General features: G+C 42.9%; 1 protein-coding gene across 2 annotated transcripts in view; it reads right to left on the bottom strand.

Annotated features, from left to right (window-relative positions):
• The window catches only part of PAMR1 (peptidase domain containing associated with muscle regeneration 1), a 96,935-nt gene that overhangs the window by 34,848 nt on the left and 38,485 nt on the right, over nucleotides 1-23,602 (bottom strand). For both annotated transcript variants that reach the window (XM_017530510.2, XM_017530509.2), the window contains exons 4-6: nucleotides 7,307-7,421; nucleotides 3,297-3,514; nucleotides 585-692 (exon numbers count right to left, since the gene is read on the bottom strand). In XM_017530510.2, the coding sequence (XP_017385999.1) occupies nucleotides 585-692; nucleotides 3,297-3,514; nucleotides 7,307-7,421 (441 nt within the window). The remainder of the gene's footprint in view (nucleotides 1-584; nucleotides 693-3,296; nucleotides 3,515-7,306; nucleotides 7,422-23,602) is intronic.

Below are 23,602 nucleotides of genomic sequence, written 5' to 3'. Positions count from 1 at the left end.
ATGACATGTGTTAAAACATGAACATATAGTTTGTCATCCAATTCAAGACACTTTGCCCATGAAAGAAGATGTTATTGATAATTATGCTCAGCAAAATGCATAGACTGAAACTATCCCTGAAAAACTGGAGCTCATGGTCACCCTGCATATCTACCACCCTCATTGAAGGACTTTAAGTTGTGCAATAACTCACACTGGAGCCTGTGAATGGTGCCTGGAGTATAAATCTAAAATACAGATATTAGAATGAACAGGGATACAGACTGAGCCATGGGAAAGTTTGCTGACGTTGTCTCCGTGTTTTTGAGCTCTGAATATTACTGGAAGCCATCGTATCTTTCTAAGAGGTATTTGCAGCAAGTGAGGGTTGGAAATGCCAATGGAAAAACCTAAGAAGTTGCAGACAACCTGACTCAGAAGCAGCCATGCCCTCCTGAGAACCACTCACTGGAAGTCACTACACTGTGTGCCATCTTGGACAGACCATCCTAGACATCAAGAAACAGTAGGTCCTGCAAGCTCTTAAAATCCTTCCACACCAGCTCCATCTAACACCTTAACTCCCACTTAGGAAACATACTCACGATTTTCACAGTGCTGCCCAGTATAGCCTGCCAAGCAGGCACACTTGTAAGATCCAGCCTTGTCAAGGACACATGTGCCGTCATGGAAACAAGGGGATGAGGAGCATGCTGTAAGAGAAGAGGCATCCCTCAGTGCCACTGTGCATTGAGCCGATGTCTTCAAGCCCAGAGTCTTGACCGAAGTCTTTTAATTGCTTATTAAAGTCTTCTTGCAATGTTTTTTATTCCTTTTACTGAATTCATGTTATGATTATTTGAAAATGCGTAAAATAGATACTCATTAAATATCAAATGTTGGTGATATTATTTGATTTTTTGAGGGCCACAGAAGCATGCTTAACACTCCTATAGTCTGAAGACCACAAGACAATGCAAACAAGAACATTAAACTGATGAAAGTAGAACCATGCTTGTATCTCTCCCATGGAGGTTTCAGTGGACAGAGATATCCTTGGGTAGATGAAGACCATCTTTTTTCAAATAAAAGCTCAGCATCCTGGGTACTAGGGCAATGAAACTGGAAGATAATCTTTATGAGACTGTTGAATGTATACTCAATAATTTCCAAACCCACATTCTGTACTCATCATTCCCTTGAGATGTTGATAGTCTTTTGATGCTTATTTTATAGACGGCAAGTAGAGGGTAAGGTTATACCTAGGTTGGGCAGCTGTTGGGCTATGGGATCAAATATGTTAGGGAAATGCTGCTGACATTCAATGCTAATTAACCAGATTACTGGGGAACTTCTCAGTTCAATGCCCTAATATACATTGTGAGTTTCCTAATATATATTGTGAACTTCAAGATTATTTGACCTCAAAGCCTGCATTTTATGGGGCACCTTGGGGACTATTTTTCTTAGAAAAGACTTTGAGAAACACTCATCTGTGTTATCCATCAATCCTACATTCATTTATCCCAATGTAGAAGTATATCCCCTGGTTTAGTTCAACAAATCTGTATTGGCTACTTGCTCTGTAGAAGGCACGGGAGAAATACAAAGATGAACAGGATGTCCATTTACCAGATTAAAGCTACGTGAAGAAAAGCATATAACGACTATGACTTGAAGCATTATACAGTTAGTGTATTATGAAGAAAGAAGAGACAATGAAACAAGGGCAAAGTCATAGCTTGTTGGAGCAAGAGAAAAGATCTAGGAGAGGAGGAAGAATGCAGTAAGGACTGTGAAGAATGGATTTTGATGTGCTGGTTGCAAACAGGTGACTTTCCTGAGACTTTCATGTCATACCCTATGAATAAGAAAGCCTTAATGATCAGAATGCCATTACAAGTTCTTGCCCTCAAGTGAACAAACAGGGATGTTGGAAAAATGGGAAGCGGTACTGTTTGACTGTATTGATAAAACACAGGCCGGTATTCCCAAAGTTCTCCAGGGGAGGTTGAGGAGGTCATTTCAGAGGAGGAAGACGTTCTCCTGACCCTTCCTCAGTCCCAGAGTCACAGGCTAGACAGCCGCTGCTACCCCTACCTGGCTTGCCAACTGTCCTAAGTGCCCACAGATGCATCTCACATAGGACCTTGCTCAGCCTAAGCCTGCAGGGTGTCACCAAGGAATGAAGATTCAGCCACAGACTGACTACACCACAGCAGCAAAGCATCAGAACTTGCAGGCCCTGCACAGTGCCATACGGCACGGCATGGACAGGCAGCAGGCACAGAGACTCTAAAGAGCACCTGCTGAGAGCTCCTGTAGGCAGCATCCTAAAAGAGCGGCAGACTGGGGAGCAGGGTGTGCTGGCCTTGCTGAACAGACAGGACTGAAGAAACACCAATTATTCAGCCACCCACCTTCTTTCCTGAGACTTTCATATCATTCCCTATGAATAAGGAAGCCTTAATAATCAGGATGCCATTACAACTTCTTTTCCAATTAAGTTTTTTAAAAAATCAAACTTCAAGCCTGTGTTTATTTTGTAAAACCTGAGTCAATTCAATCTCAGAATGATGACCATGGGGTGATTCCATGGGATTGTGCATTTTTGTTCAGTTTGGTCAAATCCTAATCTGATCACAGCAAGAGTTACAGTCAGGCTTAGAGTTGCTCAAGTCAATGACATCTCCTATTGTAGTCTTTTAGTATCTATTTTGTAGATGGCAAGTGGAGGGTAAGGGTACACCTGGGGTTGGGCAGCCGTTGAGCTCTTACTATGTACCAGACTCTGCTAAGCACTTCATTTGTTCTGTCTCTCAGAGGCTCCTGAATAGAGCAGGATCTAATGTTACTCCCTTGTCACTGATTAGGAAACTGAGGCCCAGAGGGGTAGAAGAACTTACCCAAGGTCACATAACTTGATCTGTCAGGGATCTAAAGCCAATTTGTACCCAAGCTGTTCGGCTCTAGAGCTCACACAAGAGAGGACCCCTTGTGTGAGCTCTAGAGCTGAATAGCTTAGGTACAAATCCCTGGTTCTGCGCCTATAGCTGTGTGATCTCCAATAAGTTATTCAGCCTCTCTGTGCTTTAGCCACCACATTTGTATAAGGGAGGTAATTCCTAGCTCTGATTCTGGGTGAGCTTTTCTGAAATATACCTTGGTTTTTGTTTTTTCTCAGTGTGTAGGCTGTTTCTGAGAACACAGCCTTCTAGGTTTTAATAAGGCTGAGAGGGGGAAAGGAAGGGACAAAGAAAGGAGATATTTGTCTGGATCAAGCCACAAAATGCCACATTTGTCTCCTTGGCCTTTACCTGTGATCTCCTCAAAAATGGCATGGAAGCCATCGAAATTCTTGGAGCCATCAGAATGGAAGAGGACGTGGAGTGAGGATCCCGTGCTCCGGACAGGAGCTGGCCGCTCGTTGCCACAGACACGCTTGATGATTGGGCCATCGCGGTTGTCTCCATCACGAACCTCAACATAGTCATACTGGCACATGTAGTCAAACTCCAGGCTCAACATGACAAACCTGTGGGCAGACAGGGTGACGGAGGGAGAAACGTGGGCCCCGGACAGTCCTGAGACCGCTGAGCATGTTCAAGGCCAGATGAGAAACAGATGGTGTCATTGGAAAATGGTAGGACCATGATAGGAAAATGGTCCTCGGAGGTTGACGAATTTCTCTTGGTGGAGGAGTATGTATTTGTGCACTGTTTGCATGTATGTGCACATGCAAGTGCATGCCCAGGTGGTGCGAGGTGCCATAATCCATGCAGAGAATCTTTACACGTGTTGGTCTCTTTTCCAGGGCCATCTTTCCTCCCAGTCTGCATAGCTGGTTCCTTCCTATTCTCAGGCCTAAGCTTAAATATTCCCTCTTCAAAGAGGCTTCCCTGACCACCTTTTCCAAAGAAGATCTCTTGTTTTTCTCATAATGTAGACATAAATTTTAACTTCTTATATTTATCTCCTTATCTCCTTAACTCTGTGTGTGTGTGTGTGTGGCCTGTCTTCTCCACTAGCCTGCAAGTTACTTGAAGTCAGGGAGGGACACCTGTCTCGTTCCATGGTTTCTACAGTGTCCAGCACAGTGTCTGCCTATGGAGATGCTACAGATATTGCCGAATATATGATTGAATGGACATTTTATTGCACTTTTATAGTTGGGGAATGAAAAAAAGCTCATATTGTTTTGCAAGACTAAGTAAAGGAGAAATCAACAGCAACAACAAACCTCTGCACATGCTTCTGTTTGACGGAAGAATCAGAAGGTAATTATCTTCTAGGTGACAATAATCCTCACCCAAAGACTAGAGAAAGTAGCACCAAGTCAGAATTTCAGGGGTTAAGAAAACCTGATACATCCATGCTTATATAAAAGGGGTCTTGGGCTTGAAAACATTGAGATACACCAGATTGGAAACACAGAAGATGACGCCAAGCCCCTGATTCCAAGAGACGAGAAAAGCAGCAGCCACATCCAAGGGCAAGAGAGGCAGGAGCATTTTTCAAGGATTCCCAAGGGAGTACCTGAGTATCAAGTTCACAAAATGTGTATTTGTATCTTCTCCTCCACACTCTGGAGAAAAAAATAGAAAAGAAAGGCTCATAACTGCTGCCTAAAATGTTGGGAGTAGGGATATTTCTGCCACGTATAGTAAAAACCCAACATGCCAGCATCAGGGAACACTGGAATATAGTGACAATCAGTGCATTGATTTTAAGTGTTCTAAAAGGTACTACTAACAAAGAAATCCAATAACCGAGTTTCATCAGTGTTTACTTCACAGAAGGTTGATCACAGAGCTTTTGGGGTGTAAGTCCCGGGAATCACATTTCTTATAGCATGCTCTGACATCTAAGAGGACATGTGCTTTCCTATCCAGATGCCATCACTCACTCACTGCGCGTCTTGAGGAATCTGTCCCTTCTCTTGGCCTTGGTAACTTTGTCTGCAGAGTAAGGAAGAGGCTACCACATAACAGAAACCACAGCTTTTTCTGAAACTGAAGAGACATTGCAACTATATTTGCATTCATGCATTCATTTGTCCATTTGTTCACTTACTGAACACATATTTGTGGAGGCCAGCTCTGTGCCAGACACTGTCCTAGGTGCTGTCAGCATAGCAGTGCCCCAACTACTCACTAGGCACATGCCAGCCCTCATGGAGATTCATTCTGGGTTAGAAGATAGATAATAAGCAAGGAGACTGAAAAAACAATGTAATTTTAGAGTGCTGAGTGCTGTGAATCCAGTTAACCCAGTAAGCACTAAAAAGTGACTAAGGTGCTAAATTTCTGACACAATGTGGTCAAAGAAGCCCCAACTGAGGATGTGATAGCTGGCAGAGGTTTGAATGATGCTGTAGAGCCAGCCATGTGAAGGTCATGGGGCAGAGTGGTCCAGGCAGGGGAACCTGTAAGTCCAAAGGCCCTGGGGCAATGATGAGGTTGGCATGTTCCAGGAACTGAAAGGAAGCCAGGGATGCTACAAGGTGGTGAATGAGGGGGAGAGTGATAAGATCCGAGGCCAGCAAGGGGAGCCTATGACAGATCCTGTGTGGTGAGGAGTTTAGATTTTATTCCAAGTCTATAGGAAGCCACTGAAAGGTTTCAACAAGAGGATAATGTTGGATTCAGATTTTAAGGGCTCCCTGTAGCCACTCTGCAGAGAAGAGATGGCAGAGCTGGCAGGAGTGGAAGCCAGAAAGCCAGTTAGGAGTCCGTGACAGAATCCCAAAGGGAGATGGCAGTGGCTTGAAGAAGAATGGTGACAGTGGTGACAGAGAGATGTGGATGGACTATTTTTCGAGTAAGATTTTGTGGTGATCTTTTGGCAGATGATGGAAAAGGGGCATCGGAGACACCTGCTGGGTTTTGGGCTGAACATTGTGCCTATGCTTCTCAGTGTTTCTATCATTTTTACTATCCCTGGCCGGGTGTTCCAGACTTCGCTAGAGGAAAAGAAATCCATACATTCCCATGTCTCCCTAAGGCACTTTCCTGGGCAGGTAATATGCTTCTCAATCCTTCACTGTTTTGCTATTTTAGAATTTCCATTTGCATCTTGGACTTCGGAGAAGCTCCTCAGAGGCCCAGAGGGGACCATTTGTCTTGGTCCCTGAGCTGCTGCAATATTAACACGCAGCACTTAACACCTGTGTTTATTATCCCTGCAGACCCAGCCTTGAGCTCACTGGGCAGAATAGAGTGGTTCACCGCTTGTTTCGTAAGCCAGGCTTCCTCTAGGAATTAATGAGATTCACTCTCAAGCCCAGGTCCTCAGGGAGTGGAAACACAGGCTGTCAAGCACTACTTTTGAAGAGCAGGATTGAGAAGGGGGCCTGCTTTGTTGGATCTTTCTAATTTAGGGTACCAAGAGATATTCAAGGAGCCAATAGCATTACCTGTGTCCATTTATCCACCCAGAAAATACTTAGTGAAAGCCTGTGACCTAGAGGATCAGGGATTTTAAATCCGTTCACTTTCACCAGTGGGTTAAAATGAGAAGAGCTAAGTGGACAATGACCCTTGCCATTCTAGGGGTGAGTGAGACACTTTCCCGCTAGAGAGGAAAAGGGGAGGTGTTTTCCAGGAGAGAGAAGATACACGGGAGTCAGAAAGCAGTTGTTCCAGCATGTATTCATGCAACAAGTATTTATCATGCAACCATAGAGTGCCATGAACTGCTCTGGCACTAGGATGCAGTCATGAACAGTTCTTACAAAACAGGACCCTTGTGTAGCATGTATCAATAGTTACAATAAAACAGGGTCTATACTTTGGACTATAGCATAAACTAAACACTTGCGAGGACCCTAAAGCTCCATAAAAAGAAAAGACTCTTCTTCCACACAGGTGAGAGAGTTCGTTTATTTCTTGTGGGATGTTTACTTTTTTCTGAGAGCCCCAATTAAAGGAGCTGTGACAAGCATCACCTCCAATCTAAAGTATAATTCTTTGAAAGTTAGGCCTGTGCCTTTTACTTCTTTACATCCCTCCATAGGAACCAGCCCAGTCCTGAGTGAGGATGAAACACTGTTTAAGATGTGTGCGTGGGTAGATTGCTCTCAGTATTTTGCTTTGTTGGTGTTATTCCTGGGTCAAAACCATCTGAGCCCCACGGTTCTAAGGCGACGATGACAAGCATTTAGTTGGCTGTAGTTCCAGCCTGGTCTTAGCCCAGAGGCTCACAGAGTGGTAAAGAGAAACCCTCCAATATATAAAGGTTCCAAAGGATCCCAGTGACCAAGGGCCTTCCATCCCATTGCCATGTCCTTACAACCTCAGACTCCCGAATTCTGGCCCCAGCTCCTTACCTTAGTTGGATGATAAACCCAGGTTTAGCATGAATGGTCCATTCGCACTGGGCATTTAGGGGATAGCTTTCCAGCAAAATCTGACCCTTTGGGGCTCGCAGAACCTGGCCACATCCTAAGAAGAGAAGAAAAGATTGGGACATAAAAATGGAAGTCAGTAGAAAAGAGACTGGAGAAGGTCTCAATGAGACTTTCAGTACGTGCTACACCCCTGAGAACAGGATGAATAAGGAAAAGGAAGAAAGGACATTAATATTTCTCAAGCAGCTAGCAACGTGCTAGGTAATTTACATAGATTAATTCATTTAATCCACCCAACAGCTTGGGAAGGGAAGTGGTGTCCTCACAATTTTCCAGCTGGGAAAACAGATAGATAATCAGAGGTAGATAAACAGGTGGATAATAGACAGATAGATAAAATAGATAGATAATCAGAGAGTTAATAAATAACTTGTCTAGCCACTAAGCGACAAAGCAAAGACTCAAACCTAACTGTGTTTGAATAGAAAGTTCAAGCCACCCTATCATCCTTCCTCTCCAGGTCTGACAAATGCCAGTCTGCTACCCCTACCTTAAAAGGCTCAGAAAGTAGACCCTCCCCATAGCTCTACTCTCTTCCCTCTACCATCCAGGCAGGAAATCTATGCATTAATTTGCCCTATGAGCAGTCACGTGATAAATACCTCTTTAATGCATGACAGTGGAAAGGAGAGATTATCTCCAAACAGTTGGACTGAATTGATAATTTTCTCAGTTTTTTTCTTGCTCCCAACCCCTTTTGTTCAAATAAACTCTTTATCAAGATCACCAATACAACTAAATGTATCAAAAAGGGGCTCCTGGTTAAAGCAGAAGCAGGGGCCCGAAACCCTCTACCCCACCTGTACCTAGTCTGTTGAGTTACATCCAAAGAATCCCTAAGATTTGAAAAACACTGGACCAAATAGTCTTTAAATTATATCATGTTTTCTAGTGTTAAGATAAGCATGGTATAGAAGATGCACTGTATTTTTGTACCCAAAAGTTTGGGGAAAATGTCTTGAAGTAGTTTTATGGAAAAATTATTTGGGTCATGAAATAAATGATATTCTCTACATGGGGGTGGCATACTATGATCCTTGGGTCAAATACAGCCCACTGCCTGCTTTTGTAAATAAAGTTTTATTGGAACACAGGGTCTCCCATCCATTTATGTATTGCCTATGGCTGTTTTCAGACTATCATGGCAGAGTTAAGTAATTGTAGCAAGAGACAGCCCCATAAAAATGAAAATACTTACTATCTTGCTATTCACAGAAAAAGTTTACCTTCTCTGTTTCTATACAGAAATCCAGATTGCCGTTTTAAACTGGTTACATAGTTATATCCAATAACTCCCCAAAAGTATAAAAATTCATAACTAAAAATGAAAATATTATCAGTGGATACTGCACCATGGCAAGATGACAGGTAGTAATATTTCTAGTGTTAGGAAAAGAGCCCAAACTCCACTTTTGACAAAGCTATGAGGTCTGAGGCTTGTGACTTTTGTGAAAACTACTGCTAGGTCATACAATCTATCTCTTCCCTAAAATCTTAATTGCTGCTGTCCTGTGCCAATGATGGGAAGCATCATCCACTATTTTCCACTTGCACTCCTGTCTAGACCCAGCCTCCATCACTTCTCTCTGCAGTCTCATTTCTCCTTGATCTTCTGGTGATATGGTTTGGCTGTGTCCCCACCCAAGTCTCACCTTGAATTTTGGTTCCCCTAATTCCCACATGTCATAGGAGGGACCTAGTGGGAGGTAACCGACACATGGGAACGGTTACCCTCGTGCTGTTCTCGAGACAGTGAGTGAGTTTTCACGAGATCTGATGGTTTTAGAAGGGGTTTCCCACCTTCTCTTGGTACTTCTCTCTCCTGCTACCATGTGAAGAAGGACGTGTTTGCTTCCCCTTCCGCCATGATTGTGAGTTCTCCCTGAGACTCCTCCAGCCACCTGGAACTGTGAGTCAATTAAACCTCTTTGCTTTATAAATTACCCAGCTTCAGATATTTCTACACAGCCGAATGAAAACAAATATACCTGTCATTCATCCTTGTCCCCCAACATTCTACTATCCACCCAGCATCCAAAGCCATCTTTTAAATAAATAAATCAGATCACATTTTCCTCTTGATTCAAGCCCTCCAACAGTTCTCCACTGTGCAAACACCTTCCTAGGACATTTGCAGCCCTGCCTTGCTGGCTGCGTACATCCACTCTCCTCCCAGTCTCACATGGTACTCATATGCCTGTCCACTCTGCCCCAGATGCAGCCTGCTTTCTGTGCCCAACTCCAGCCCTTGTACTTGCTGTTTCCTAAACCCAGAAGGTTCCTCTTCTTCCACATCTCTTTCCTGTAAAAATTAAGCTTATATGATGGCACCACTGCACTCCAGCTTGGGTGACAGACCAAGACTTCATTTCAAAAAATATAATAATGGAAATAGCAAGCCCGACTCTCACTTCTTCAAAGAGGCCTTCCCTGCCATCCAGCTAAAATAGGCCCTTCAAACTCTATGGTCAGTATCTTTACTCTGTTTTGTTTTCTTCATAATACACATGCCTATTTGAAATTATTTCACCTACTTGCTTCCTCCCTTGGATAGAGCTAGGATCTTTTCTAGCTTGTACACCTAGGATAGAAGCTGGCATATAACAGGTGCTCAATGCATATTTGTTGAATAAATGGATTATGATATGATTATAGCCCAGGCACTAAAGCTTTGCTCTTTCTCATTTAATCTTCATAAGAAACCAAAGAGAACAACATTCATCTCCCCATTTTCTAGATGTGAAACACTAAAGGTGGAGAAGTTAAATGATTTCCCTAAACCCAGATGCCAGGAAGTTAGAAGGCTGTAAATCATTGTCCTAATGGTAAAGCAGCGATTAAGAATAGAGACTGCAGACTCGTTTGAAACTCAGCTTTATTTTCCATAGCTGTGCAGCCTTGAGCAAGTTACTTCCTCTGTCAGAACCTCAGTTAACTTGAGTCAAACGTGAATAAAAGTGGCAGCTACTGCATGTGGTTCTGTGAGGCTTAAAGCACATCGTGCATGGAAAACTCTTCACAGGAAAATTAGTAAATGTCAGCGTTTATATTGAGTGGCAGAGCAGAGATTTGACCTTGGATTTGTCTAGTATCAACACTGAGTCTTTGCTGGTACGTTAAACTGTCTTAGGGGCATTCTGACCCAGTCCTCTCCCACTCCATTTTAAAATGGCAGGATTTTTCCACCCCTAAGAAAGATACATGGAATCTTTGCCCACTCCCTTTTTGAAATGTGTGTTCCTTCTTCCTGCACACCTCACACTCCTTGTCGCCCCCTTCTACCCATCTGCTGCTGGGCTACGGAAATGATATGCGGGGGTGTGAGAGACAACAAAAGAAGCCTTCCCGCACAGCCCGCCCCCCTCAGGACTGGCAGTTTCCCAGCCTGCAAGGTGTTAAATCCCAGCTCCCTCAGCAAACCTCCTGCTGGGCACCCTAAGTTAGAACCAGAAGCAAATGCTGCCAGCCTGCTCCCAGTTTCTTCTCTCCATATGGAAGCTGGAAATAGACAGCTGTGCCTCAGGCCCCTCCCCAAATCCAAGGGAAGGCAGTGCTCATCCCCATTTAGGCTTCCTTGGCACATCCATTCGGGCATTGGCCAGCTCCAGGGTCTCTTGTAGCCTCTGGAGGGCTTAGTCCCCATCCTCACCCAGGTGTCCGATCCCTGACCACGTGACATGCTGGACCACCTGTTCCTGCAGCCTCACGGGCTGTCCTTCAGAAGTAGGATTCTAAACATACACAACATCTCCGTTCTTCTTAATGAGGTTCCTTTTCACTCTGAAGGAGAGGGCAGAGTTGGCCCCAATATGGGGAACAGCTTCCAACCAACCAGAGACAAAGGGGCCACTTCTCGGAAATCTGTTTGGAAGAAGGAATATTAGGGAAAGAGCAAGAGGAGGAGGGAGCTGCACTCCCTCCCCACGTCACGGAACTCCTTCAATTCCCTCTCCACTCTTGCCTCTACTTGGAGAGCTGGTGAGCATGGGTGCAGGGGCAGCCTGACTACACCTCTCTGTCCAGGGCAGAACAGTGAACACAGCTGAGTGTCCCTGCCAAGGAAGTATCGCTGGCCAACCTAGCAGGTGGTCCTGAGTCTGAAAGACCAGTGCAGGCAGAGAGCCTGGAAGATGTGATCAGATTCCTTAACAATGTCTTGCTGTAGCAGTGTGTGTGTGTGTGTGTGTGTGTGTGTGTGTGTGAGAGAGAGAGAGAGAGAGAGAGAGTGTGTGTGTGTGTGAGTGTGTTTGAGTGTGTGTGTGTGTGTGTTTGTGCATATAGTGATATCTGTCAGTGAAGCTGGATTGTGCCCTGAGCTCTCAAATCCTGGCCTCATCTCCAACCTTGCCCCATGGATACATGCTCAAACAGGAGGGACAGCTGGATAGACTCTGCCTACAGAACTGAAAGGAAATCTTTATTAATTTCTAGACCAGTAAGACAGCTGGAAAATATCCTCAACAAAAATGAACACCCTTAGCCTCAGACAAAAGTCTTCTTATCTTCAGCATGTGGGGCAGGGGAGGAGGTTGCAGGGGAGACACACACACTTCTAGGAAGTGGTTGGGTTTTGTTTTTCTTTATGGTTTCCTCTTAGAAAGAAAAGGAAGACTTAAAAAAAGACATTCAGACTCAGAGGCAATTGTGTTTTCTTTCCTCCTTCAAAGATGACACAGTCTGTGAGGCCAGCCAGGTTCCAAATCTTAGTTCGACCACTTACTAGTTGTGTGACTCTAAAAAAGTCCACTATATTTTCTGAGCCAAGGTCTCTCATTTGGAAATGAGAATAGTTGTACCTACAACCATGTATTTTTCTCACTTGTCTTAGGGATAAGTGAGATAGTATATGTAAAGCACTTAGCACAGCACCTGGTACATAAAAATGCTCAATAAGTGGCAACATATATTGTTGTTTTTTTTGAGTCATGTCTGGATCTGAGGCACTGACTGTTTTGGCCCAGGAATTGCAGGGGACAGCTCAGGTTCTAATCCACCGCTCCAGGGCTCCTGAGAATCTCATCTCCTCACTGGTTAGAACCCTAAACCCATCAGGCTCACCATCCCAGACAGTGCTCGCAGAGCCAGGCCTGGATGATGAAGACCTCAAGGGCCTCTTAACATCAAGAAATGGCTTCATGGACAGGATAAAAGAAGGGGCTCTGGGGCTGGCTTCTGAATTTGCATCTTGGCTCTGCCACTTACAAGTTATATGCCCAAAGAAAAATTATTTGCCCCTCTGTGCCTGAGAGTCCTCATCTGTCACATGGCTGTGACCAGGGTTGTAATGGGGATTAAATGAGTCAGTACAGGAAGGTACTCCGAGTGATGCCTGGCTCATAGTAAGTGCTAAGTGTTGGCTTTTATCAGGGTCTCAGGTGTTCATCAGGAATAATAAGAAGTCCACGGCTCAGGCTGTGAGTTGACCTGTAACCCCAATCCACCTGATTCTATGATGATTGTTTACTGAATTGCCTGCATCTCCCATGACGCTGTTCCATGAGAGCAGGGATATCTTCTGTCCTGTTTATACCTCTATGTTCATCAAGTCAGTGCTCAATTACCATAGCTATTAACTAAATGAACGGTTAGACCAAAAAACCAATTCAAACTTATTCCTGTCCAATCACACCATTTTTAAAGTCCCTCCCACCACCCTGTGTCAAATGGCCTGTCCATTTAGTTGAAAAAATGGTTGTCTAGAAAGAATAGTATCTACCACTTTGCCGCAGAAAAGTCTTTCCTTTCCCAAAATTGCCAGGGTTACCACAAAACACTCACATGGAAATAACCCTGCCAATACAACTTAATGGACAGGGTCTGGCTAGGATAACACAAAGAGTTAAGATTGTTAAATACTTTCCGTCTCTTTCCCTGTGCTTCAGTTTGGTTGATTTCTATTGACCTGTCTTTAAGTTCCCTGATCCTTTCTTCCATTGTGACTAATAGGCTGTTAATCCCCTCCAGTGAATTTTTGTTTTAGTTCAGATAATAAATTTTTCAGTGCTAGGATTTCCATTTTGTTCCTTTCTTTTTAAAAATACTTTCCAAATCTCTCCTAAAGTTTTTTTTTCTTTTTTTAATTTATTTTACTTTAAGTTCCAGGATACACCTACAGAACATGCAGGTTTGTTACACAGGAATACATGTGCTATGGTGGTTTGCCACACCTATCTACCCGTCATCTAGGTTTTAAGCCCTGCATGCATTAGATATTTGTCCTAATGTTCTCCCTCCCCTCACTCCTCACCCCCAACAGGCCCTGGTGTGTGTTATTTCCCTCCCAGTGTCCATGTATTCTCATTGTTCAGCTGCCACTTATTAGTGAGAACATGCAGTGTTTGGTTTTCTGTTCCTGTGTTAGTTTGCTGACAGGATGATGGTTTCCAGCTTCATCCATGTCCCTGCAAAGGACATGATCCCATTCCTTTTTGTGGATGCATAATATTCCATGGTGTATTATGTACCACATTTTCTTTATCTAGTGTATCATTGATGGGCATTTGGGTTGGTTCCATGTCTTTGCTATTGTAAACAGTGCTGCAATAAGCATATATGTGCATGTGTCTCTGTAGTAGAATAATTTATATTCCTTTGGGTATATACCCAGTAATGGAATGCTGGCTCAAATGGTATTTCTGATTCTACACCCTTGAGGAATCACCACACTGTCTTCCACAATGGTTGAACAAATTTACATTCCCACCAGCAGAACAGTGTAAAAACGTTCCTATTTCTCCACAGCCTCACCAGCATCTACTGTTTCTTTGCATTTTAATAATCACCATTCTGACTGGCATGCTTTGATTTATATTTCTCTAATAATCAGTGATGTTGAGCTTTTTTTCATATGTTTGTTGTCCATATAAATGTCTTCTTTTTTGTTTGTTTTGAGACGGTCTTGCTCTGTTTCGCAGGCTGGAGTGCAGTGGCACGATCTCAGCTCACTGCAACCTCTGCCTCCCCGGTTCAAACAGTTCTCCTTCCTCAGCCTTCCAAGCAACTGTGGTGGGGGCGCCACCACACCTGGCTAATTTCCATATTTTTAGTAGATACGGGGTTTCATCATGTTGGCCAGGCTGGTGATGAACTCCTGACTTCAAGTGATCCACCGTCCTTGGCCTCCTAAACTACTGGGATTACAGGCATGAGCCACCATGCCCAGCCACAAATGTCTTCTTTTGAGAACTGTCTGTTAATATCTTTAGCCCACTTTTTGATGGGGTTGTTTGCTTTTTCTTGTAAATTCGTTGAAGTTCCTTGTAGATTCTGGATAATAGACCTTTGTCAGATGAGTAGATTGCAAAACTTTTCTCCTATTCTGTAGGTTGTGTATTTGTTCTGGATAATTTCTTTTGCTGTGCAGAAGCTTTTTAGTTTAATTAGGTCCCATTTGTCAATTTTAGCTTTTGTTCCAATTGCTTTTGACATTTTCATCATTAAGTCTTTGTCCATGCCTATGTCCTCAAGGGTGTTGCCTACATTTTCTTTTAAGGTTGTTATAGTTTTGGGCTTTACATTAAGTCTTTAATCCACCTTGAGTTAACTTTTGTATAAGGTGTAAGGAAGGGGTCCAGTTTCAGTTTTCTGCATATGGCTAGCCAGTTTTTCCAGCACCATTTGTTAAATAGGAAATTCTTTCCTTATTGCTTGTTTTTGTCAGGTTTGTCAAAGATCCAATGATTGTAGATGTTTGGTGCTATTTCTGAAGTCTCTGTTCTGTTCCATTGATCAATATGTCTGTTTTGGCACCAATACCATGCTGTTTTGGCTACTGTAGCCTTGTAGTATACTTTGAAGCCCAGTAGTGTGATGCCTCCAGTTTTGTTCTTTTTGTTTAGTGTTATTTTGGCTATATGGGTTCTTTTTTGGTTCCACATGACATTTAAATGACATTCTAATTCTGTGAAGAATGTCAATGGTAGTTTTATAGGAATAGCACTGGATCTATAAATTACTTTGGGCAGTATGGCCATTTTCACAATATTGATTCTTCCTACCCATATGGATGGAACGTTTTTCCATGTGTTTGTGTCCTCTCTTATTACCTTGAGCAGTGGTTTGTAGCTCTCCTTGAAGAGGTCTTTTACATCCCTTGTTAGCTGTATTCCTAGGTATTTTATTCTCTTTGTAGCAATTGTGAATGGGAGTTCATTCACGATTTGACTCTGCTTATCTGTTGTTGGTATATAGGAATGTTTGTCATTTTTGATCATTGATTTTGTTAACTTTTCATATCTTCATTCATTATATTTATCTTTTCCTGTCAATCTTTTAGTGCATTTATTTTAAAGTTATATAAAAGTTTCTTGTCTGAAAATTTTCATTTCATTATCCATGCTCTATTTCTTTTGACTGGTTGCCCTCTTGAACGTAGATCTTATTTTCTTGCTTCTTCACAACAGGATATCTATTGTTTCTTTTGATTGGAAATATCCTCTCCTCTATTAGGCTGGTGGGAGAAATGATCAGGGATGAATCAGTTTGACCCAATCAAGAATTAAGCTGATCTGGGGAAGAACAAACCTCGCCAGAAGAATCTTGAAATTCAAACCCCATAAACCTAAGGAAATCTCTCTTTGATTTTCATCTCCTTCTTCCTGCAGCTTCCTGCACTCCCATGACTACAAGACTGAGAAGCTATGAGCCCATGAGACTGTGAGACTTTGAGAAGCAGGCTTGTGAAACTGAAAGGTGATAATATTCCGAAATCTTCTGCTTCATCGCCTCATTCCAGCCTCTGCATGAACAGCCAAATTCCATTTAAGAAAATACTTGCTAGAGATGATTGTCTTTACTTTGGGGTCTCCTCCAGATTTAAGTTCAACTGGTCAGCCCATAGATTCCAAAATTTTCCTGGCTCTTCCTCCTCTAGTAGCCCCCTTCCTGCACCTGCCCTACCCTCAACCTTAGCAGCTGCCTTCAAGTATGAAGCATTCTGAATCTCTTGCTCACCCTGGAAGAAATCACCCCTCTGGAGTTCAGATTCTTTTAGATTTCATATTTACAGAAATATTATGATTTTAATGAAAATTGTTATTTTAATTTATTAACCAAAGAAATCTAGTGATTTATTACTGTTTGAGCAGGAGGGAAGGTTTTTCATGTCCTTCTATACCTTCACCAGAAGCTGAGCTACGATTAATGAGTTCTTTAACAACATAAAATTCTCTACAAAGATTTAAACACTAATTCTCTGGGGTCAAACAGCTTTAGCACATAAAATATAAAACACTGTTTGCCATATAATACTTTGTCTATGGAAGACCACCTTCTTGTGTCCAGTGTGTTTTCTTTAAGCTTAAGGACTTAACTTTTATTATCTTTATTCTCTGGCCCTATATTGATTTCTCCCCCTGCCCACCAAAACAACAAGAAACAAATAGAGCTCATTTCATGGCTCTTGTATATAAAAATAGCATCCACAATTTACTGAGCACTTACTACATACCAGACCCCATCCACCATTGATTGAGCACTTACTATATACCAGACTCCATATTAAGGGATTTATAGACAGTTCTTCACTTAATCTTCACACTGAGGGCCACTATTGGAATTCCAATTTTGTAAATGAGGAAACTGAGATTTACAAAGATTGGGGTAATTTTGGCCAAAGTCAGGAAAGGAATATAGATTCAAATCCAAGCCCAGGCTGCTAACTGCCACCTAATACTATCCCCAGTCTGAATTGACCTGACCATTGTTCTTTTCTGTAAGCATCAGGATGCAAAAGGCTGGAGTAAGATGAGGCAGCTTTCAGTGACTCCACCCTAGGCGATTCCACAGCTCCCCTGGTGGGCAGCCCGGAAAGTCAGTGACACACAGCTTTGTAAGCCTTCTCCCCACTCCCCTTAAGTTTGCTCTTAATCATTCCTGCTTATGGCTCAGGAATCAGCCTGTGCAAATCCTCTTCCTCTCTGATAACTCTTGCCCTACAAACAGTTTTGGGCATGGCTGATGGCCAGTTCCTCTGTTCCTCTGCCTCTACCCAAAATATGACTAAGAAGATAAATGTATTAAGGGCCTATAATCTCTCCCCATAAATCCTCTCATCTGGGTTGCTTTCCTAACCTCCTTAGATGCCCAGTATCCTTCAGGGACTGAAAGGCTGGTATCACTGCAATGCCAATGAGAAGTGTGGCATTCTGGGTCACTCTTGGGCCTTCCTGCTGCTCATCTTTTTTGATGGCCAAGGAACTCAGCCTACAGCAAAGCTAAACCAACACCACGCTGGTGGTCAGCAGTGGAAATCAGCAGAGTGGTTCCACTTCAGAACTCAACTTTTGAGTTTAAGAAACCCTGAGAAGAAACCTTGGTTTCGACTTTGGAGATCAGCATCTCTAATAGCTAGCATCCAAATTGCAGCTCCTAATTACAATTTCCCACTATAAGAAGCCAGAATGCATGGAGAAATAGCTCGTTTCAAGACCTGGGCATAGAAAATCATGGTGAACTGGAAACATTTGAGGGTTGGGGCAGAATGTAAATAAATGCTCGAGGAGCAATGAGGTGTAGCCAGCTTAAAAGGCCAAATCTGAGACAATCTAAGCATCAAAAGAAAAATTATAACACTATGAAAAAGAAAAAAAATTAAAATTCATGAATCTCATAGTACAGAAAAAAAGAGAGAGAGCCAGATGTTGGAGAATGATAAAAATTGGCAAATTCTGGTAAGTAGCATGTGGTTGTATTTTATTATTTCATTTCTCTGTAGAATTGAAGTTTTTACATTAAAAAGTAGAGAAGGGTAGAAAGAACGGTACTTTTTTATTAATGGCAATAAAGTACCACTAGCTCCTAGTCTGGATATTCTGAGATTACTAAACCCATCTTTCTTGGGCAGAAAGATGTGAATGAGTTCTCTCCTGGGCTCCATAGATTCAGGCCATTTGCCTATTCTCCTGGATAATACAACCTGCCAATGGTTATGCATGAATCAATTGCATAATGAATTTAAGGTTGTCATTAGTTAGGTTAATATCACAAACGTTGTCAAGGACGGTGAGCAAATAAAGGTGCTACTGCATCTGTTCGGTGCCAGATGCCCTCTAACTCACACATAAAACAGCTCTGATTCTTCTGGCACTTGCCCACCACTCCTCCCTCCTTCTAAGGTTCTGTATGGTACTCAGGAAAAATAATGCCCAGGCTCTTCAGAGACTCTCCGTAGGAAGTGCCTTCAGCATAACATTGTCTGAAAGGATCGCTTGGGCGCCATCTAGTGGGAAAATGTTTGCACTGCCATGGGCCTCCAGAGCTGTGTCCCAGCTATACACAGGCCACCTTTAATATAGACGGACAGCAGAGTGCCCAGCACTAGGCAGGCATTAAACAAAGAGTGAAATGAATTACTTCTTCCTAGTTATCCCCTGCACATTTATTTAGTGCCAGTATAAGGTGGGGGTGATAAGAACCTAATAACATCATATGAATGTCTTCTTATGGTCAAGCCCTGTTTTCACAGATGGAATGTAAACTCATTGCAGAATCACCGTATTCCCTGGTGACCAGCCCAGTGCTCCATAAGAAATGCTCCATCAGTGCGTAGGGCAGTGGTAACATACACTGTGTGGAAAGACACCTTCAGAACAAGCGTAATGGAATTGAACAAGCACAATTGAACAAACACAGAATCGGATAGGAACTTGACCATTAGTTTGTTTTTTAAATTTCATAGCACTGACCACATTCTATTCTTTTTAACTTAAAAAAAAAAACAATTCCCCTCTCTAAAGCACAAGCTCTAAGATGTGAGGGACCAGGTTCGTCTTGCTTATTATTGTATATCCAGCACCTAGAAGCATCCATTCAGGAAATAACTTTTGGCTGGAAGGAGTAGATTAATGAATGAAGGCATGAGCTCTCTGTTCTTCTTGCCTACATGATAGACTGGTTGCTTTGAGCCAGCTCTGCTGTCCTTGACAAAACCTGGACCTTCACATGGACACAATCACCAGCCCAACCAATGAGGCTCCATAAACAGCCTCTTACACCAAGGTGCAAGTAGGTCCAAGACTCAACCAGTAGGTGCTATTTAAAAGACACATGCTCAGGATTTCTGAATTTTAATATTTTCTGTTTCATAATGTTTGGGTGACTGCTATCCTTCCGTTTCGTTACCATTTGCTTTATTGGCCTCCTGCATGCAAATATTCTTTCCTTTCTGTCTCCTGAACAAACCCACTTATTCACATGGAGTGATTAGAGTATTGTTTAGAAATATTAGTCCAGCCCTGTTTCCTTCTTCCCTACTTCACTGATTGGGACCTTAGCCATGTGACTTCTTATGGCCAGTGGAATGTGGGTGAGTGTAATGTCCACAGAGGCCTTAATGTTGGCCTGTGTGTTTGGCTTGGCCTCTTGTGCTTCTGTGACCCACGCTGAAAAGAGCATGCCCTGATGGCTGCTGTCCCTTCAGCCTGAGCCCTGCAGCCTGCAGCACAACCCAGGCCAGCCTAGTTGAAATCAGCGGAACCCCCGCCAACTCACAGACCCATGAGAAAGAAAAACAAACATTTGTCCTTTGAGATTGTTAAACAGAAAAAGAAAAACTGAACACTTTATCACCACCACTCCCTGAAAGCTTCAATTTAGAAACTCTACTCTCTGACCATAATACCCTTTCCACCTACATGTTCCATTACTTTATTACTACCAAACCTGCTTTTCCACTTAAAGCTGCTTGTCCCTATTTCCCCTCTACCCTAACCCTAACCCTAAGGACAGGAGTTCATGTCCTTCCCAACCATGTCCCTGGTCAGTCACGTCTCAGCCTATTCTTGGATCAACAAAACAATTGGTTTTACTCACTCCTGCTACTGCACTTCCGGAGAGCATCAGCCAAAATCCTAACTGGCTGCATCACCTCCGTAAGTGCTCTGGCTTCAACTGGATCCTCTGTCTTGCTTGGACATGCTTTAAGCTTAACACCAGCTGGTGCCTTTTCTTGTTCCTCAAGTGGCTGCCCCAAACCTTTGGTACTTTCAAGCCCCAGCCTCACTTCTACTCTCTTCTCAGCAGAGATTTCACTCCCTACTTCCCAGAGAAAACAGGGGAACTCACCAGCGGGAGGCAGGCTAAGACTGTGGTTAAGAACAAGAGTAAGGGGTCTGGAATCGCCCTGGGCTTTACCCCTAAGTGTATGACCTCAGGCAAGTTACTTCACATCTCTGAGCCTTAGTTTCATCATCTATAAAATGGGAGTATGTATTTGCATAGGGTGATTGTACAGATAAAACAAGACATTGCACATAAAGTGCTCAGCACAGTTTCTACCATATAATTACTAAGAAACTGGGTATGCTACCTATAAATAATTTTTTCCCTCCTGTCTCAGCCTACCTAGGACAGAAAAGGACACTCCGTCTCCTTTAACTCTCACTTTTGTTCTTGATCGCACAGAAGTTCTTCACCGTCAGGATAACATGGTCTTAACTTTTTCAATTATTCTTACTTTAGTATCTTGTGTCTCTCCCACTGACACGTTTCTCACATTAGCTTAAAACCTGTTTAACTGTTTCCCATCTTTTTTGGTTGTTTGTTTTAAAGAGACAGGGATGAGGCCCTGCTCTGTTGCTCAGGCTGGAATGCAGTGGCACAATCATAGCTCACTGCAGCTTCAAAATCCTATGCTGCAGAAGTAATCCTCCCTCCTCAATCTCTTGAGTTACTAGAACTACAGGCATGCACCACCATGCCTGGCTAAATTTTCTTAATATTCTGTACAGACAGGATCTTGTTTTGTTGATCATTCTGGCCTTGAATTCTTGTCCTCAAGTGATCTGACTGCCTCATCCTTCCAAAGTGCTGGGATTACAGATATGAGCCACTGCCCCTGGCCTTTCCCATCTTCATTGGCATTTTTCCACAGCTGTTTATTTCTCATATAAACTATCACCTTGATTCTCCCCTTCCTTGCTTGATTAAGCTTATTTAAAAGTTGTCTGTATTCTGTATCTCCACCATTCCCCTTTAAATTTTGCCTTTTTTTTTTAAAAACAAACAAACAAAAAAAAAACAGTATCTCTCTCTGCCCAGGATGGAGTGCAGTGGCATGGCTAATTTTGTATTGCTTGTAAAGACGGGGTTTTATCATGTTGTTCAGGCTGGTCTCGAACTTCTGAGCTCAAGCGATCCATCTGTCTTGGTCTCCCAAAGTGCTGAACTTTCAGGCATGAGCCACTGCACCCTGCCAAATCTTTATATGAAACTGCTATTGCTCAGGTCAATCACAAGCTAGCCATCAAATACAAAAGCCTCTTTACTGCCTCCATCCTATGTGAACTTTCTGACTTATTTTGAAACACTGCCCTGAGCTGCTAGAACCCTGCTCCTTCCTGGGTTTCCTCCCACCTCTCTCTCTTTTCCAGTCTCCTTCCTGTTCTTCTCGTCCTTTCCTTTTACATCTGTTGCTATTTCCTCTGCCCATGGTGCTCTGTTCAGCTCATTCTTCCATCTGTAACAGTCATATGCATATTTCAAGTCTCTAAAATTCTCTCGAGCTCCACAAACCTATTTTCTACTGTCTGCAGGGTCTCTTATAGAGGTCCAAATTCCAACATATTTCAGCTGGAACTCACCTTCTTTCCCCACCAAACCTTTTCCCTTTTATCATTCACTTAACAGCATCAACTTCTAGAGAGTTGATTAAACTAAGAATTTGAAAGGCAAATTCTCGAGACTCCTCACTGCTGCCTTCAGTGAGCCTTGAGTCCTGTCACTTTCCTTCAAAGCTCTTCTCACTCCAGTCTCCCTTCTTCATCCCCTGAACCACTGCAGTCAGGCTCGTCATGGCTACCTTTGGATATGGTCTTCCTGCACTCCACTGGAGTTGTGCTACAAGAGTTATCTCTCAAATGGTACTTCCCTGATTAAGCCATCCATCATTCCAGAACCATGTCCAAGGTCAGAGCCCTGGCACACTATGCCCTTCACAGTCAGAGCTTGCCACCCCTAACACCACCACCTTGCTCTAATCACACCTGATCTCACATGCTTCCCTGAACACACCTTGCATTTTCACACCCTGATGATCCTGTCCCTCTGCATGAAATATCTTCCTGTTTTGCCAACATATGAGCAAAGGCACAGCTTGATCTTCACCTCCTGTCTGAAGCTCCTCTCCGTTTTGTTTTCTAGTTCTCAGAGCACTTGGTCCATCCCCTACTACGCCACTCTTCCTTGGCCCCTCACTGCACTTGGAATAGCATCTAAATTGCTTACCTAGCATACCTACCTACAAGGCTGTATTAGTCTGTTCTTACACTGCTAATAAAGACGTACCCAAGACTGGGTAATTTGTAAAGGGAAGAGGTTTAATGGATTCATAATTCCACATGGTTGGTAAAGCCTCACAATAATGGTGGAAGGCAAAGGAGAAGCAAAGGCGCATCTTACATGGCAGCAGGTGAGGGAGTTTATGCAAGGGAACTCCTGTTTATTTATGAAACCATCAGATCTTGTGAGACTTATTCAATACTATGAGAACAGTATGGGGAAAACCACCTCTATGATTCAATTGTCTCCACCTGGCTCCACCTTTAACACATGTGAATTATTACAATTCAAGGTGAGATTTGGGTGTCAAACCACATCAGACGCCATGCGTGCTCACACCCCTGCTTACCACTCCAACCCCATCGAATCCCTCTTCTTTCCTTCTCATGTGCACAGAGAAAGAGCAACCTTCCACATGATCCAAAGGAGGGAAAACCCAAAGTGATCTTATATAATCCAAAGGTCAATGTGAAATCTACCGCTGTGCACTACAGCTCTAATTATGACAATCTTAAACTATTATTGAAAGTAGTTTCATCAGGCACGGTGGCATGTGCCTGTAGTTCCCAATACTTGAGAGGTTGAGCAGGAGGATTGGTTGAGCCCAGGAATTTGAGGCCAGCCTGGGCAATACAGTAGGACCCCATCTCAGAAGAAAGGAAAATAAAGGAAAGGAAGAAGAGTAGTTATATTTCTGAATCACCTACCAATTCAGCAATTAAGGAGCATATAGGATAATAATGATATATTTATTACATTAATTGAGGTTTTACTCTTGTTAGAGCATTAAATGCTTCACATACCTCATCTCATTTAATTCTCCAATCAACCTTGTGAGGTAGGTAGCATTATTATCACTTCTTAAAATACAAAAAAAAAAAATTAGCTGGGCATCAGCTACTTGGGAGTCTGAGGCAGGAGAACTGCTTGAACCCAGGA

The sequence above is a fragment of the Cebus imitator genome, unplaced genomic scaffold, assembly GCF_001604975.1.
Source record: "Cebus imitator isolate Cc_AM_T3 unplaced genomic scaffold, Cebus_imitator-1.0 Scaffold66, whole genome shotgun sequence".
NCBI classification, from domain to species: Eukaryota; Metazoa; Chordata; class Mammalia; order Primates; family Cebidae; genus Cebus; species Cebus imitator.
The sequence above is the reverse complement of the archived record's forward strand: the minus strand, read 5'-3'. Positions and strand labels throughout refer to the sequence as shown.